The sequence below is a fragment of the Rhinolophus hipposideros genome, assembly GCF_964194185.1.
Source record: "Rhinolophus hipposideros genome assembly, chromosome: 2".
NCBI lineage: Eukaryota > Metazoa > Chordata > Mammalia > Chiroptera > Rhinolophidae > Rhinolophus > Rhinolophus hipposideros.
The window spans coordinates 62,288,479-62,305,677 of NC_138048.1; the positions used below are offsets into that span (position 1 = coordinate 62,288,479).

Here is a 17,199-nt window from a genome sequence, read left to right on the forward strand (position 1 = left end):
GAAGGCTGATTGACAGCCTATTTGTGAGATGCCTGGCTGTCTTCTATTACCAATCAGTCATAAAAGTGGGCCTCCATGGACTCAGTAAGTTAATGACTTCATCTATCAACACACAATGTTGAGCTAGCAAAACAAAAAAAGTACTCTCGTAAGGGAGGGATTGGCTTGTATAAAACAAGAGGTTATGTATATATACATCCTCTCATATAACACGAGAGGAATATATATGGCATTAAAAACAGTCTACTATAAACTTGTAAAGAGATGATTCTGGCTTACATGTAAGTCAGCTTGAACTGACCATGACTGAATGATTGGAAGTTTTTTTCTCGTATCATAATGCCCATTCAGTATAAGCTAAGCTGGTCTTAGTTTCTTATAAATCTCTCATTTCCTTGGATTTATCTAGTACACCCTCACTTTATAGCCATTTAACTTATAAGCTGGGCCTGCCCAGCCTGCCTATTAAGCCTCTCTTCAGAAATATACCAAATGCATTAGAGAGAGGCATTGTCTAGTAAAAATCTGCACTTCAAAACAGCAAATGAAAAACCAGCAGTTGGCTCTCCAATGTAAATACCCCTCATTTCACACTATCATAGAAGCAGTGCAGTTTACTAACCACATCTTTCTTATAGGCAACTCAGTAGTTGTAAACATTTTTCTTCAGTTTCAAAAATTTTCAGTACTTATTAATTCCAAAGATCCGAACACCATGTAGCTGTGGCACTTTGGGAATTAGCACACTCAGGAGAGAAACTGTGTTTAAGATGAAGTGAGTTGGATCATACTTCGTATAGAAACTTGCCAGAAAGTATAGAATTATTGGAGAAATTGTGAAAAACTTCCGTGAAGATGTAAACTGTACTCCATAGTCCAGTTGTTCCCAATGAGTTAGGAGCCTTGCTCTACCCTGGTCAGGAGTTTCAAAAGGTGTTCCTTTCACTGCATGTAAAAATACATACATCCCCAGATTATGTATAACATTTGTTAAGGTCCAAGCAACAGGAACACTGAAGAAGGGAATACTGAGTAAGACAATATGAAGTAAGCCAACTCCCAATGCATATGTCAGCCACATACCCCGGCTGTTCATTACACGGGTATTTGGATTCACCTCACTATGGGCAACGCCAACATTCATGTTTGCTCCGCCGCCACACTCCCGGCGGCCGGCTCAGAGGAGGGCCCACTCCGCAGCGACTGCCCATCAGAACAATTTCTGATCCTGGTTTTTCAGGATCCTGGGTGATCGTGTCCACTTGGAAAATGCATGAATACATGAGTCAGAAAACCACCAAGCGTTGGAACCAGACATCTAACATGTCCAGATGTACCTTGTCAGTTTAACAGCTGCCAGTTATCGAGTGTCCACTGTGTTCCAGGCACTGTACATACACTATCTACTGTTTACAGCAACCTACCAAGCCATCTCACTGCATCCCTATTTTATAGCTGAGCCGTAATTTGTCCAAAGTCATGTAGGTGATAAGAGGCAGAGCAGAGATATGAGCCCAGTCTGCTCAGATCCTGTGGGTGTACACACTTTCTCTCCACTGTACGGCTCTTTGCTTCTGTTATTACCCAAATACTTAAGTTGTGACATATTAATACCTCTTATCAGGAAGTCAAATAAGGATGAGAGAAATAAGTTCTTGTATTCATACAAAAAATACTAGATGGTGTACATGGGATACAGCCGTGAATAAAGTCCAGACAGCAATCCTGATCCAATGGGGCAGAGACACGAAGGAACAGAGTGATGAGTGCCATAGTAAGGGTGACAGAGGGACAGCTCATCCAGGCTTGAAGGGTCAGGAGATGCTTCCTAAAGAAGCATCTAAGATGAGACCCAAAGGACAAAGGAATCGTGGCCAAGGAATCACAATGATGGTAATGCTAATAGCCTTACAATCGCTCTCACATTCACAGTGCTCACCCAGAAGCTGGTGCTCTTACCAGTGCTTGATACATGTGACGTGTAGTCCTCACAACAGCCTTTTGATGAGGTCCTCTTTTATCATGTCTTGCACATGAGGAATGGAAGCATGGTTAGGTTCCCGGGACAGGCTCACATAGTTGTCATTGATAGAAGCTGTAGAGGAATCAGCCAGCCTGGCTCCAGAGGCCTTGCTTTTACCATTGTCTCTCAAGTACAAGGGTGGGGAGAGGTAAGGGCGAGAGGCACAAGAGAGCGGGGTCACGTTGAGACTCCAGAGATGGCCCAGAGGACATGGCGAAGCAGGTGTCAGCCTTCCTCCTGGATTCAGGTGAGCCTCTCTGTGATGGTGACCTGCTTGTCCTTGCATGCCTGTAATTAGTAACCCCAGACGTGGGGATAAATGAGGCACAGAGCTAAAAAGATTTTCCATATACCAAGCATAATTTATGAGCAAAGCAAATTATACCTAATACCTTTCAGAGTACTAGTGTCATAAACATCATGTTTAGATTGAGACAAGACACCCCAAATTAATGTAACATCCCAATTTCCACCAAATATCTGTTCCACTACTACCTCTCCACCCTCATCCTTCATGACCAAGATCTTTTTTTCCTGTCTGTAACATTTCCAAAAATGTCTAGTCCTATTCTTTCGGTGTCCTTGATTTCCGTGTATGATACTATGGGGACAGTAAGCAAGAAGAGTTCCCAAGCTGGTTTTCTGAACCAGTGAAATCCTTCCTCTTCATTTGCCCTTTATTCTAATTTCCCTCTGCCTTTCTCCTGGATCTGCTCCTTTTCCTGGTCATCTAGCTGTTATCGGGTCCCTGTTCTCACCCTGGTATACCAGAAAGAATAAGGGCATTTTCCTGAGTTTGTACGTAGAGATGTATTTTAAATATGTATATGCATAGGAAAAAAATCTAGACTATATCCCAAAATGCTAACAGTGTTTGCTTTTAGGGATGTGATTAGAGGTTAATTAAAGATTAAAACATGTATTGGTTTTTGTTTTGTGTTTTGCATATCTATATTTGTTAATGTTTTCTATATAACTGTTATAAAAGTTAAAATAAAACAAAGCTTTATAAAAAAGCAAGGAAGACCCTGTCTGTTCTCAGAGGCAGTGTTGCCGTCTCAGCTTCCACCTCTGGCTATTTGGGCAATGAGCTGTCTGTGAACTTAACGGGAGTTAGGCCCTCCTTTTTCCATGCGTGTTTAAACTTTTATCTCAGACAGCCTTTGCAGTATAGTCATTTACATGTTGGTCACTGAGAAATTCTCGTTATGTTTCTCCCTAGATCAAATTTGGATCCCTTCAACCAGTACACTGAAGACCAGATTTGGGATGCCCTGGAAAGGACACACATGAAAGAATGTGTAAGTAGAGGTTGATGGAGACTCAGATATGGCTATTGCCTGTGTCAACATGTGGGGGAGGAGGGCTGTTGGCAAAGGGGCAATGGCTTCTGCCCTGTCTGGGAGAGGGCTGCCCCTCCAGCCCTCACCCTGAAGCCGGATGGTTCGGTTTCTCTCTGTGTGTCCCTGGCACCTTTTGTGCTGCTGCCCCAGCGCTGGACCTCAGAGCCTGTGAGTCTGTCAGCGAGCTTGCCATTTCACTGCCCAGTGGAGCTAAGTGACACTTGGAATGAGGAGCTTTACTATGTGATCTCGTATACTGTGGGCACGAGTGCTATCTTCCTGATGGCCGTGCTTTTTGGCCCTGCATGTGGGCAAGCAGTGTCTCTTTGTATTCCAACTGAGAATATGTTACACGTCAAAAGGAAAGAATATGCTTATTGCCTAACCATCAACACCCCTATCTGTGCTGGATATTGTATGACACGACTTATCAATGGCAAGCTGTTTCTCCCCAAATATGCTCTGTCCCAGGAATATGCTCTGTCCCAGGATGTGTGTACATACAAAGACTTCATGTACAAGATTAGAAATACCAGGATGCCCACGCCATGTTACTCCTTCTTTCTCCTGTCCTGTGGCTGTAAGCTGAGAAATCTCTCCTAAGATACTGCCATCACAGTTGAAGAGAAATAAGATGCAAAGATTCAAGGCTTCTTAGAAAGCAAAAAAGATGATCCTGTAAGAGTTAATCCATATCTGCTTGTATTTAAACCACTCTTCTTAGATGGCATCATTTTGACAACCTTAAAGCAAAAATGTACGTTGAGGGGGAAAAAAATTCAATCTTCTCCTTTTGGTGGAATTTTCCTGTTTAGGCCAGCGGCTACTTCACAGCCCCGAAACCTGGCTGGAGGTAGCTATTCTGGGACCTGAAGCATTTAAAAGTCTGGGACCTCTTCTTACTTTAAGCAAATAAAAATAAATAAAACATCAACAACAACAACAACAAAACATGAAGAAGAATGTGTAAGTAAAAAACTGAGGACAAGCTTTGCTGGAATTTCAAGGGTGGAAATGCAGCAATACTGTGGTCATTCGTGAGCCTTCTTGGGCTGCCTCTGTCCAGCCTGGCGTGACCCTCTACTTCCAGGATGTCTGTGGAGGAGCACTTTAGAGCAGGGTTTCCTAGGCATTTCAGAAAGGGCATAAACATTGATATTTCCTGACCCTCTCCTCTCCCCCCAAGCCCATGAGCAAATTGCCCTTTTTACTATCCATTGATTGCGAAGATATAAATGACAACCGCTCAGCACTCACTAATGCTTGTAAATTAATTTATATTTTATTAATCATAACAGTATAGCAGGCTTTTGAAGCATCTATATATGTGCAAAAGATATATTACTGATTGAGTCTGCGGAAAACATGCGGTATGCATATGGATTCATAGACCTCTTAGGGGAGCTCAGCCGGTGCCCTCCAGGGGCCAGTCTACAAATCAGTAACCCTCCCCTGGAGGAGGCTGTCACGCCCCTGTGCTAAGTGAGGCTCAGGGTCCCCTGTTTGACCTCTTTCAGATTGGGCGTCCTCAAACAATTACATTTGAAGAATAGGTTCTATAGCTTACAAAAAGAGAAGTTTGACACCCATGGGCCTGTCAAGCTTTACACATCAGAAAGACAGCAGTTTTCTTTACCCCATCTCCCAGTGACCTAAAAATTAGGGCCATTCTCTGCCAGGATTTGGAGAAATGAAAATAATTGCAGAGAGGATCTCTCACGGGAAAATGCCGACTGTCCTCCAGTCTTCCCACTGACGCCACACTCGTCAGTCTGCCCCCTGTATATCCCCAACGCCCCCTGAGTCACTGTCCCTCCGCTGGAGCCCAAGTCTTGGAGATGCGGCCCACACCTGTGGCTGTGGGGACGCGGCCTGTATCTGCGGCAGTGGAAATGTGGTCCGCATCTGCAGTGGTGGAAACGCGGCCGGCATCTGCAGCTGCAGAGACGCAGGGGATCCCAGGACGGAACAGAGAACACAAAAGCCAGGAAGTGGGCTCTTTCCCTGCGTCCCACAGCTGATCTCTCCCACCAAGGGGGCACCATATCCAACATCTGAGGCAATAACCTCAGTGAGACCTCCAGTTGGGCCCCAGGCCGGACAAAGGACACAAACTCCATACCTGGCCCCTCCCCCAACTCTTCCAATCCTATCCCCGCCCTTTCAGAGACTTAAACTGGCTCCAAATTGAGGAGTAGTATCAGATTACAGAGGAACCTTAGTGCTCAGGCTCTGGAAAGACCAGCATGCAGCTCTGACCCGGGGAAGAGGCTGGGAAGAGTGTGATTTTTGCTGGGCTAGGAGAGAAGAGACTCCTCCACCCCCAGCCACCACCTTTTCTGGCCTGCAGGAAGAGTGTGACACAGCTGGGCTGGGAGAGAGAAGACCCCTCCATCCCCAGCCCCCACCCTCTCTGGCCTGCTTAGGGCAGGGCAATTACAACTGCAGAGGCACTCCCAGAGATCAGCAGTAGGCTGCAGATGCAGCTCCTGGCTTTCAGCAGCTCAGAAATCTCCCGCCCTCCACACACACACACACACACACACACACACGCACACACATGGAAGAAGTGCCCTAAGACTCAGGAGAACTGGACACAGTGCTGGTGGTGCTACTCTCAGTGTGCATATGTGCAGGCAAGGGCATAACTGCACTGACTTTGTAGAAACTACCATCCAGACCCCTCAGCCCCACGCATCTAAATCTGCAGTCCCAACGTCACTCTGGGCACCAGGTGACCGGCTCTGCCTGCACAATACGCAGAGGACTCTTTGGTACAGCAGAGGACAACCTGGAGATTACTCAGTGGGCTTAAGCCAAGACTGGCGCTGCTTTTTGTTTTGTCTTTATATCTTTTATATCTTTGCCTGTGTTGAGTGGGGGTTGTCGGTGGTTTTTACATGTGGAGGTATTTGATTTTTTCTTTGTTGTTGTTGTTGATGTTGTGCTTGGTGATTTGCTTTGTTCTGAAATTGCCCTACCAGGGACCAGTTAAAGAGGCACACGACTCAACACACCCAGAGGTCAACTCTAGACCAAACCAGAGTATTACCGCGTTTGACTTACAAGTGACACACCCAGAGGGAATTCTCTATAGGCACAAGAGCCCATAGAGGCCAAAGCACATTTAAATGGTCAACCCTCACGCAGCAGAACACCTTGCAGTGGGCAGAGCCAAGTCTCACAACTAGTCAGCCTAGGAGTTAACCCCACCTACACACAAGCGAAAAGCAATTAAAGATCTTCTTTAACAGGATAATATACACAAGAGTCACCTTTGGAGCACACGCAGAGAAGAACGAAGCAGTGCAAGTCAAATATAAAGGACACATACTACATAAGATAACACAGCAAGAACTAAGAACTCCAGGGTATCTACCTAATATATCGAAGGAAACACAGAGAGTAAGCCAGAATGGGGAAACAAAGAAACATGTCCCAAATAAAAGAACAGACGAAACCTCCAGAAATGGAACCAAATGAAACAGAGGTAACCAACCTATCAGAGAGTTCAGAACACTAATGATAAGAATGTTTAAGGAGCTTAGTGACGACATAAAGAAGGATAGAGAAATCATAATGAACTACCAGTTAGAACTAAAGAACACAATTACTGAAATAAAGAACTCACTTGAAGTAATTAACAGCAGGTTAGATGAAGCAGAGGATCGAATCAGTGACTTAGAAGACAAGTTAGCAGAGATCACCCAAACAGAAGAACAGAAAGAAAAAGGATAAAAAACAATGAAGATGGTTTAAGAGACCTCTGGGATAACATCAAGCGCAACAACATGCACATCATAGGAATACCAGAAGGTGAAGAGAGGAAGCAAGGGATTGAGAACATATTTGAAGTAATAATGTCCGAAAACTTCTCTAACCTGATGAAGGAAACCAACATACAAGCCCAGGAAGTGCAGAGAGTTCCAACCAGGATAAACCCAAACAGGCCCATACCAAGACACATTTTAGTTAAAATGGCAAAGGTTAAAGACAAAGAGAGAATCCTAAAAGCAGCAAGAGAAAGACAGAGGGTTACATACAAGGGAACTCCCATAAGGCTATCATATGACTTTTCTACAGAAACATTGAAGGCCAGGAGGGAGTGGCAGGAGATACTCAAAGTGATGGAACACAAAGGCCTACAACCTAGATTGCTTTATCCAGCAAGGCTATCATTTAAAGATGATGGAGCAATAAAGAGCTTCCTGGAAAAGAATAAGCTAAAGGAATTTTTTTTTTTAATCAAATTTATTGGGGTGACAATTGTTAGTAAATTTACATAGATTTCAGGTGTACAATTCTGTATTACATCGTCTATAAATCCCACTGTGTGTTCACCACCCAGAGTCAGTTCTCCTTCCATCAAGCTAAAGGAATTTCTTACCACCAAGCCAGCGTTTCAAGAAATACTAAAAGGACCTCTGTAAATAGAAGAAAGATGAAAACAATCTAACTACAAATTTAAAAATGGCAATAACTATGTACCTATCAATAATCACTTTAAATGTAAATGGATTAAATGCCCCAATCAAGAGACATAGGGTGGCTGAGTGGATAAGAAAGCAAGACCCTTGTATATGCTGTATACAAGAGACTCACCTCAGATCAAAAGACACAGGCTGAAAGTGAAGGGTTGGAGTAAGATATTTCATGCAATTGGAAATGAGAAAAAAGCTGGGGTTGCAATACTTATATCTGACAAAATAGACTTTAAAATGAAGAACTTATTAAAAGACAAAGATGGGCACTATATAATAATAAAGGGATGGATCCGACAAGAGGACATAACCCTAGTAAACATCTATGCACCCAACATAGGAGCACCTAAATATATAAAACAGATATTGACTGACATAAAGACAGAGATCAACAGTAACACTGTCATAATAGGGGACTTCAACACACCTCTGACAACAAGGGACAGGTCTTCCAGACAGAAAATCAATATGGAAAAAACAGCCTTAAATGACACATTGGACCACTTGGATTTAATCGATATTTTCAGAGCATTTCACCCCAAAGCTGCAGAATACACGTTCTTCTCAAGCGCACACGGAACATTTTCCAAGATAGACCATATGTTAGGCAACAAAACAAGTCTTGATAAAATTAAGAAAATTGAAATCATACCAGTTGTCTTCTCTGACCACAGTGCTATGAAATTAGAAGTGAACTACAGGAAAAAAACTGGAAGACACACCAATTCATGGAGGCTGAATAACATGTTACTAAATAATGAATGGGTCAACCAGGAGATCAAGGAAGAAATCAAAAGATATCTTGAGACAAACAAAAATGAAAACACAATGATCCCAAATCTATGGGATGCTGCGAAAGCAGTCCTAAGAGGGAAATTCATAGCATTGCAGGCCTACCTAAAGAAACAAGAAACATCACTAATCAACAGTTTATCTTCACACTTAAAGGATCTGGAAAAAGAACAGCAAAATAAGCCCAAAGGGAGTACAAGGAAGGAGATAATAAAGATCAGAGCGGAAATAAATGAAATAGAAACCAGAAAAACAATACAAAAGATCAATGAATCCAAGAGTTGGTTCTTAGAGAAGATAAACAAAATTGACAAACCTTTAGCCAGACTCATTAAAAAAAATAGAGAAATGACCCAAATTAATAAAATCAGAAATGAAAGAGGAGAAGTGACAACAAACACCACAGAAATACAAAAAAAAATTAAGAAATTACTATGAGCAATTGTATGCGAACAAATTGGACAATCTGGAAGAAATGGACAATTTTCTAGAGGCATACAACCTTCCAAGGCTAGCTCAAGAAGAAACAGAAAACATGAATAGACTGATTACCACCAGGGAAATTGAATCAGTAATCAACAATCTCCCAACAAACAAAAGCCCTGGACCAGATGGCTTTACAAATGAATTTTACAAAACGTTCAAAAAAGAATTATCACCTATTCTACTCAAGCTCTTCCAAAAAATCCAGAAGGAGGGAAGACTCCCAAACACTTTTTACGAATCCACTATCACCCTGATCCCAAAATCAGACAAAGACACCACAAAAAAAGAAAACTACAGTCCGATATCTCTAATGAATATAGATGCAAAAATCCTCAACAAAATATTAGCAAACAGAATTCAGCAATACATTAAAAAGATCATACACCATGATCAAGTGTGATTCATCCCTGGTATGCAAGGGTGGTTCAACATCCTCAAATCAATTAATGTGATACACTACATTAACAAAATAAAAAATAAAAATCACATGATCATATCAATAGATGCAGAAAAAGCATTTGACAAAATACAGCAGCCATTTATGATAAAAACCCTTAAGAAAGTGGGAATAGAGGGATCATATCTCAACATAATAAAGGCCATATATGATAAGCCCACAGCTAACATCATACTCAATGGGGAAAAGCTAAAACCATTCCCCTTAAGATCAGGAACAAGGCAAGGTTGCCCACTTTCTCCACTTCTATTCAACATAGTGCTGGAAGTTCTAGCCACAGCAATCAGACAAGAAAAATAAATAAAAGGCATCCAAATCAGTAAGGAGGAAGTAAAATTGTCATTATATGCAGATGACATGATACTATATATAGAGAACCCTAAAGACTCCACCAAGAAACTATTAGAGTTGATAAATGAATTTAGTAAAGTAGCAGGATACAAAATTAATATTCAGAAATCAGTTGCATTTGTATATACCAATAATAAAACATCAGAAGGAGAAATTAAAAAAACAATCCCATTTACAATTGCTTCAAAGACTATAAAATACCTGGGAATAAATTTAACCAAAGAAGTAAAAGATCTGTACTCAGAAAATTATAAGACCATAAAACCATAAAATACCTAGAAGAAAATATAGGAAGAAACTTCACAGACATTACCCGGAGTAGGATTTTTACTGATATAGCTCCTCGCGCAAGGGAAGTAAGAGAAAAAATAAACATGTGGGATTACATCAAACTAAAAAGTTTTTTCACAGCAAAGGAAACCATCAATAAAGCAAAAAAGGTATCCTACTGAATGGGAAAAGATATTTGCCAATGATATATCTGATAAGGGGTTAATATCACAAATATATAAAAAAAACTCACTCAACTCAACTCCAAAAAAACAAACAACCCAATTAAAAAATGGGCAGAGGACATGGAGAGACATTTTTCTAAAAAGGACATACAGATGGCAAACAGACATATCAACCTCACTAACCATCAGAGAAATGCAAATAAAAACCATAATGAGATACCACCTCACCCCAGTCAAAATGGCTATCATCAATAAATCAACAAACAACAAGTGCTGGCGCGGATGTGGAGAAAAGGGAACGCTTGTGCACTGTTGGTGGGATTGCAGATTGGTGCAGTCACTATGGAAAACAGTATGGAGGTTTCTCAAAAATCTGAAAATGGAACTACCTTTTGATCCAGCAATCCCACTCCTAGGTATCTATCCGGAGAAATCCAAAACTCTAATTCAAAAATCTATATGCACTCCTATGTTTATTGCAGCACTATACACAATAGCCAAGACATGGAAACAACCAAAATGCCCATCGGTAGATGACTGGATTAAGAAACTGTGGTACGTTTATACAATGGAGTATTACGCAGCCATAAAGAAGAAAGAAATCTTACCATTGGTAACAACATAGATGGACCTAGAGAACATTATCTTAAGTGAAATTAAGTCAGAGAAAGACAAATACCATATGATCTCACTTATATGTGGAATCTAAATAAAAGAATAAGTGAATGAACTAATCAGAAACAGTTTTGGAGACAAAGAGGAAAAACTGGGTTGCTAGATGGGCGGGAGGGTGAGGATAAGGGGGAAGGTGAGAGGATTTGAAAACAGTCGGTAACCACAAGATGGCCATGGTGTTTTGAAAATTAATTTGGGGAATGTAATCAATAATATAAAGATTTTCAGGGTATCCAATGGACATGTGTCCCATTAGGGAGACCACCTCAGGGATGATGTAGATGCCTGATCACTGCACTGTACACCTGAAGCTGAACAATAATGAATGCCAACTATAATTTTATATGTATACATATACATATATACACACATATGTATGTATATATATGTATGATATTCTTACAAGAAGTGGAGTACAGCATTAGGAATAGAGATAGTGGAAATGTAATGGCTCAGTGCGATGTCAGAGGGTAGTAGATGGGGGGAGGAGGGTTCACACAGTGTGAGGGATATAAATGATAAATGTCTAAGTATTACTTTGTCTTATGCACCTGAGACTAATAAGAAAAAGAAACAGAAAATGGAATTTTCAGGACATTTTGACGGTATGAGGCTAACAGAATAGTATGTTTGAAGTAGCGACTGTCCTGGGAAATGTGATCCTGGTACACATGCGCATCCCACCTGTACCTTCTTTGCGGATGAGCCAGGTTCTTGGCTAGTACTTCCTTCATCTGTTTCAGAATAATTTACCTTAACTACTAGATTTTCAACAAAATGTAATGGGTCTTTTTTCAAAATTCACTGTTTTACCCTTCTAATTTCTGCTTTCTTTCTCCCCAGATTGCTCAGCTACCTCTGAAACTTGAATCTGAAGTGCTGGAGAATGGGGAGAACTTCTCGGTGGGGGAACGGCAGCTCTTATGCATAGCCAGAGCTTTGCTCCGTCACTGTAAGGTAAGGTAGTCGGGTGGGTGCTGGGGAAGGGGAGCAGCAGAAAAGAGCGGGAAGGTAGAAGAACAGCCCTTCCTTGTGGTATGAGGTCCAAAGGCATTCCTGGCTCTGAGCCCAGTGGCACTTTTTTAAGAGAATACCCAGAGATGTTTCTGGATTAACCCTGACACAATTTGGGTATATGGGTGTTTTTTGTTTTTAACTTCCCTGGGCCTTCAGTGTCCAAGGGCGACTTTTGTTTCTGGCCAATAAGATTATCATACTGTTCAGAGTTAGAGCAAATAAGGTGAGCATTTTGTTAGAAGAGTATTACATGCATGTCCTTTTATTTATAGGCATCAAGGCAAACATAGGTTCGAAGTTATATCAATTCTAAGCAAAACAGTAGTTTTACATATGTGTGTAACCTACTTAGGAAAAACAATATGTGGTGTTAAATTCAAATACTAAAATACATTTTAGTAAAGCCTAAATTAACCAGAATGCTTAAGGAGTTGGTTAGATCCCTTTTTTCCTCTCTTCCCTGGCAGATTCTGATTCTAGATGAAGCCACCGCTGCCATGGACACGGAGACAGACTTACTGATTCAAGAGACCGTCAGAGAAGCTTTTGCTGACTGCACTATGCTGACGATTGCCCATCGCCTGCATACAGTCCTGGGCTCTGATAGGATTATGGTGCTGGCCCAGGGACAGGTACTGAGCCCTGAGGGACCTGGGCTCTATGTGACCTTGTCGGGGAGGAAGAGTGGCCCCTGGCAGGACTCGGCTGGTTGGCATCTTAGCGTGGTTCTAAGCATCCAGTTAAGCAACCATAGCGGCTCTAGTCTGGTTGCTGTTGGCAGGGATACAGCCCTCCTAATCAAGGGACAGAGTCAGAATCACTCTTGGGTTCTCATTTTGCTTGTGAACAGTGACACTTTGACTTAGGTCAGAGAGCATGTGTACGTAGTAATTCCTTCACATACACAAGAATTGCCCAAGGTGTATTGAGACTAGAATTGCCCCAGGTATATTGAGACTAGACACCATGTGTTGCTTGCTTTTTACAACCATGTGGTGACAAACTTCATATCCTGCTGTTCCAAGCTTTCCTACAATCTGGCCCAGGCTAGCCTTCTTCTTCATTTCCCTTTCTTTCCTTTCAGGTGCTGTTAGCTATAGACAATCTTGCAATGATCACATTTTGATTATTGTATTTATTCCATCCCCTTGCAGGGCAAAGGCATGGGACACAACCTTGGCAGCAAGGGAGGCTGGGAAAGTATGTGGCGTTGTCAGCCACCATCATGGGAGGCAGGTTCTGCCAGCATATCGTTCACTTTTCTACTGCAATATGATTTTCAGTGACTGCATAGAAGTCCATCCTAGGCATGGAAAATTGACTGAGTCCATCCCTTACTCACTTCCTTTTTTTCCCTGCCAACTGGTGTCCTGAGCTGTTCCTTTTCCATCTATAGGTTTAGATCAGCTTGCACAACAAGATGACGTTTGCCTGCTATGCTTTTGACTTGAGCTGCAGTTTTTCCCCCTGCAGCTTATGGTGTCTTGTTGACTGATTCCTTTATACCCAAGGCTGAAAGAATTATGTGGAGAAGGTCTGGAGGTCTTTCTGTAGAACCTTTCCCTTTTACCCTGGTTAGTTAAAAAAAAAAACAACAAACAAACAAAAACAGAAAAAGAAAGAACCCATTTGGGCATGGCAGGGCTAGTTGAATTGTCATCCTGATTCCGTCCTCAGGGGCCTTTTGGGCTTGCCCCCCTTCCTGAGCAGTGGATTCCTCTGAATCACCCTGAGTGTCCCTGAGTCACATGCTGATGGCGTCTCCTTCCTTTGCAGGTGGTGGAGTTTGACACCCCATCGGTCCTTCTGTCCAACGACAGCTCCCGGTTCTATGCCATGTTTGCTGCTACAGAGAACAAAATAGCTGTCAAGGGCTAACTCCTCTTGCCCCCGGCGTCTTTCCTTGGGAGCATTGCCATTCCCTGCCCAGGGTGGGCCGCTCTTCCTGTCCTGCCGAAACCTTGCCTTTCCCGATTTTATCTTTCGCACAGCAGTTCAGGATTGGCTTGTGTGTTTCACTTTTAGGGAGAGTCATATTTTGATTATTGTATTTATTCCATATTCATGTAAACAGAATTTAGTTTTTGTTCTTAATTGCACTCTAAAAGGTTCAGGGAACCGTTATTATAAATGTATCAGAGGCCTATAATGAAGCTTTATACGTGTAGCTATATCTATATATAATTCTGTACATAGCCTATATTTACAGTGAAAATGTAAGCTGTTTATTTTATATTCAAATAAGCACTGTGCTAATAACAGTGCAATTCCTTTCTATCATTTTTGTACAGTTTGCTGTACTAGAGGTCTGGTTTTGCTATTAGACTATAGGAAGGGGTAGCATATTGTTCCTTACTCGCTGGTTGTTTCACGGTGCCAGGTTTTCTGGGTGTCCAAAAGGAAGATGTGTGGCAATAGGGAGCCCTCTGTCGGCCCCCTCTGTCACTCCCCACAACCACTTCAGGGCAGGGTGGAGTAGAAGAGGGGCCGTTAGAGGCCATGCAGAGTGCCGTGAATTCTCAGGGCTCCTGCTTTCTGTCCTGGTGTCACTTCCCTGTTTCTGTCAGGAGAGCAGTGGGGCAACGCCCCAGACCATTTTTCATTCCCTCTGTCAGGAATGAGAATCAGAAACATTCCTCGGCGAGGGGGAGTTTCTTTCCTGCCTTCCTCTTTTTGCTGTTGTTTCTAAATAAGAATCCAGTCCGAGTATCCCACTGCCTCAGGTTCCTGACGCCGGCCGCTGCACAGAGCTCTCCGGCTCCTAGACCTGTTGGTTCCAAACCCGGGAGCCAACTGCTGCTTTTTTCGGTGGTACTTTTTCATTTGCCTGGTCCCACCCCTCCACAGTTCAGTGACAGGGTTCAGGATTTTGTGGGTCTGTTTTCCTTTCTCACTGCAGTTGTCGCACAGTCTCTTTCTCTCTCCAAAGTCTGCGACTTTAAGCAGCTCTTGCTAATCAGTGTCTGACACTGGTGTAGAAGTCTTTTGTACTGTAAAGAGACCTACCTCAGGTTGCTGATTGCCGTGTGGTTCGGTGTGTTCCCGCAAACCCCCTTTGTGCTGTGGGGCCAGTAGCTCAGGTGGGTGTGGGCGCTGCTGTCATCAGTCGAATGGTCAGCGTTGCATGTCGTGACCAACTAGACATTCTGTCGCCTTAGCATGTTTGCTGAACACCTTGTGGAAGCAAAAATCTGAAAAAGTGAATAAAATTATTTTGGATTTTGTAAAAACTCTTGGTGTATAAAATAGTTCTCTGGAAAGGGAGCAAGGTGTCTTTGAATGACTGTGGAACACCGGAGCCTGGATCTGAATATACAGCGATGGAGTTACATCTAAGAACGGCCAATAGCAGAGCTGGTTGGTTGCAAGGGGCATGGAGCCCAATATGCCTAGATTATCTGTGGTGGGTCCTAGTCCTTAAAGCCTGTGTTCTCGGACATGGTCACCAAATAAAGCTCCTGTGCTGCCAATAAGAGGGTCGGGTACGGGAAGGGTGAGTAGTTGTGATGAAATGGGCAGTTGCAGTAAGTATATTTCAAATGAACAGTTTGTTGAAGGTTTGCCACAATTCAAACAATATAATTGCCCTTTCAGCCAATTCATTCAGATTAACACATTGAGAATTAAGCACCCATTCAAAAGCTTTTAAACTCTTTGGTACTGATTCTGCTGACTATTTCTGCCTATGAATTCATATCTTAAATCCAGCCTTTTATGTAAACTACTGTCTTGAAAACACAGGGGTTTGGCTTTAAGGTTAAAAATTTAGTTCCTCCGTTGTCACATTTCAGGTGCTTGGTAGCCACATGTGGCCTGTAGTTACCGTGTTGAACAGCATAGATATAGAACATTCCCATCATTGCAGGAAGTTCCGTTGGACAAAGCTGATGTAAACAACCACTTTTATTGATGCCCTGGATTTACAGTCCAAGTGATACTTCACAGTTCTGTTTTCGTATCTCTTGGGTCCCCTCCCACCTCTCTCAACCTGCTTGCCCCCTTGTAAGGAGGCATTCTCCTGCCTTCTGCCCACTCGGTTTTCTCTCCCACTCCCCCAGGTATAGTGACAAATCTACTGTGAGCTGGGCCTCTCCTTAGTTCCAGTCTCCAGCTGCCTGCTGAACGCCTCCACTGGGCATCTACCAGGAGCCTCAAACAGCTTCTCAAAATTCAAACAACGCTCCTTGTCTTAATTAGTGGTACCACTGTACTCCTTAGTCTTTCAGGCTAGAAACTTGAAGTATTGTAACTTTCCTCCACTTCCCAATAAACACAGTCACTTCCAGGTCCCATGTATCACACCATCACCCCCTCTCCCTCCCTCTGCCCTCATTAAGGGCCACCTCCCTGTCGTTCATATTGTAGTTCATAGCCTCATAACTGGTCTCCCTGCCTTGGTGTCCCTCTCTGAACCACTGTATGTACTACTGCCAATATGCAGACCAAAAACGCAAGCTAGTCAAGTACTTTACCCTCTCAAAATCTTCAGGGGACAGGTGCCTATACAGGGACCCGTATTCCTTCGCTTGGCCCTCAGGGTGGCCATTATCTGGCTCCGGCCCTCTTCTTTTTCTTTTCTTTTTTTTATATTCAATACATTTTATTTCACCCAGAAAAAATTAGAGAACTCACTTTTACCTTATAAGGTCTAGGTAGATTGGACTTCTGGTATCTTAGTTTTAGTAGTCCTATCATTGATAATACAAACCAAATAGAAACTACAAAACATAGTTTATCACATCAGTTAGGTTTGCTGAGAAAACCACAATAGCTGCCATTGTGCCCAGCAGTAGTAGCACAGACATAAATGAAGAGGCGTGAATGTGAAGCATATTAAATAACACAGGCAGCTGGCCCTCTCAGCCCACAATATATGTTACTCGTGACTGAAATACATTAATTAGAAGGTTACTACATAATGAGGCAGAAATACCAAAAGGAATAACCCGTGTTCATGAGGGGAGAACTCTGTCAGTCCATGTGATAGCCACAGCGTGTGTCCTAAAAGGCCCAGAACGGTCCTTATTAGTCATCGGCATACATTCCTCATTGTCGTGAGGCGGTGACGGAGACAGCACCTGCTCCACCTTCAGCAAGCTCCTTCTCCAGCTCCTGCAAC

The 17,199-nt window shown here is 42.6% G+C and overlaps 2 protein-coding genes across 5 annotated transcripts in view; one reads left to right on the forward strand and one right to left on the reverse strand.

Annotated features, from left to right (window-relative positions):
* Positions 1–15,548, forward strand: part of ABCC5 (ATP binding cassette subfamily C member 5) — an 80,501-nt gene extending 64,953 nt beyond the window's left edge. For 3 of the 4 annotated variants that reach the window (XM_081062775.1, XM_081062773.1, XM_081062776.1), the window contains 4 exons: positions 3,246–3,324; positions 11,907–12,020; positions 12,548–12,712; positions 13,857–15,306. In XM_081062775.1, coding sequence (XP_080918901.1) covers positions 3,246–3,324; positions 11,907–12,020; positions 12,548–12,712; positions 13,857–13,958 — 460 coding nt within the window. In that variant the 3' untranslated portion in view covers positions 13,959–15,306. Of the gene's footprint in view, positions 1–3,245; positions 3,325–11,906; positions 12,021–12,547; positions 12,713–13,856 lie in introns of all 4 variants that reach the window. The other variant, XM_081062774.1, reaches the window with a different exon arrangement.
* Positions 547–1,252, reverse strand: LOC308503560 (ORM1-like protein 1). Its single transcript, XM_081062920.1, has one exon. The coding sequence runs from the start codon at positions 1,142–1,144 to the stop codon at positions 683–685; it is 462 nt and encodes a 153-aa protein (XP_080919046.1). The 5' UTR covers positions 1,145–1,252; the 3' UTR covers positions 547–682.
* Positions 15,549–17,199: the final 1,651 nt, after the last annotated feature.

Excerpts from the sequence above, each read along its gene's own strand:
- LOC308503560 (XM_081062920.1), bottom strand. The coding sequence starts at position 1,144 with ATGAATGTTGGCGTTGCCCATAGTGAGGTGAATCCAAATACCCGTGTA.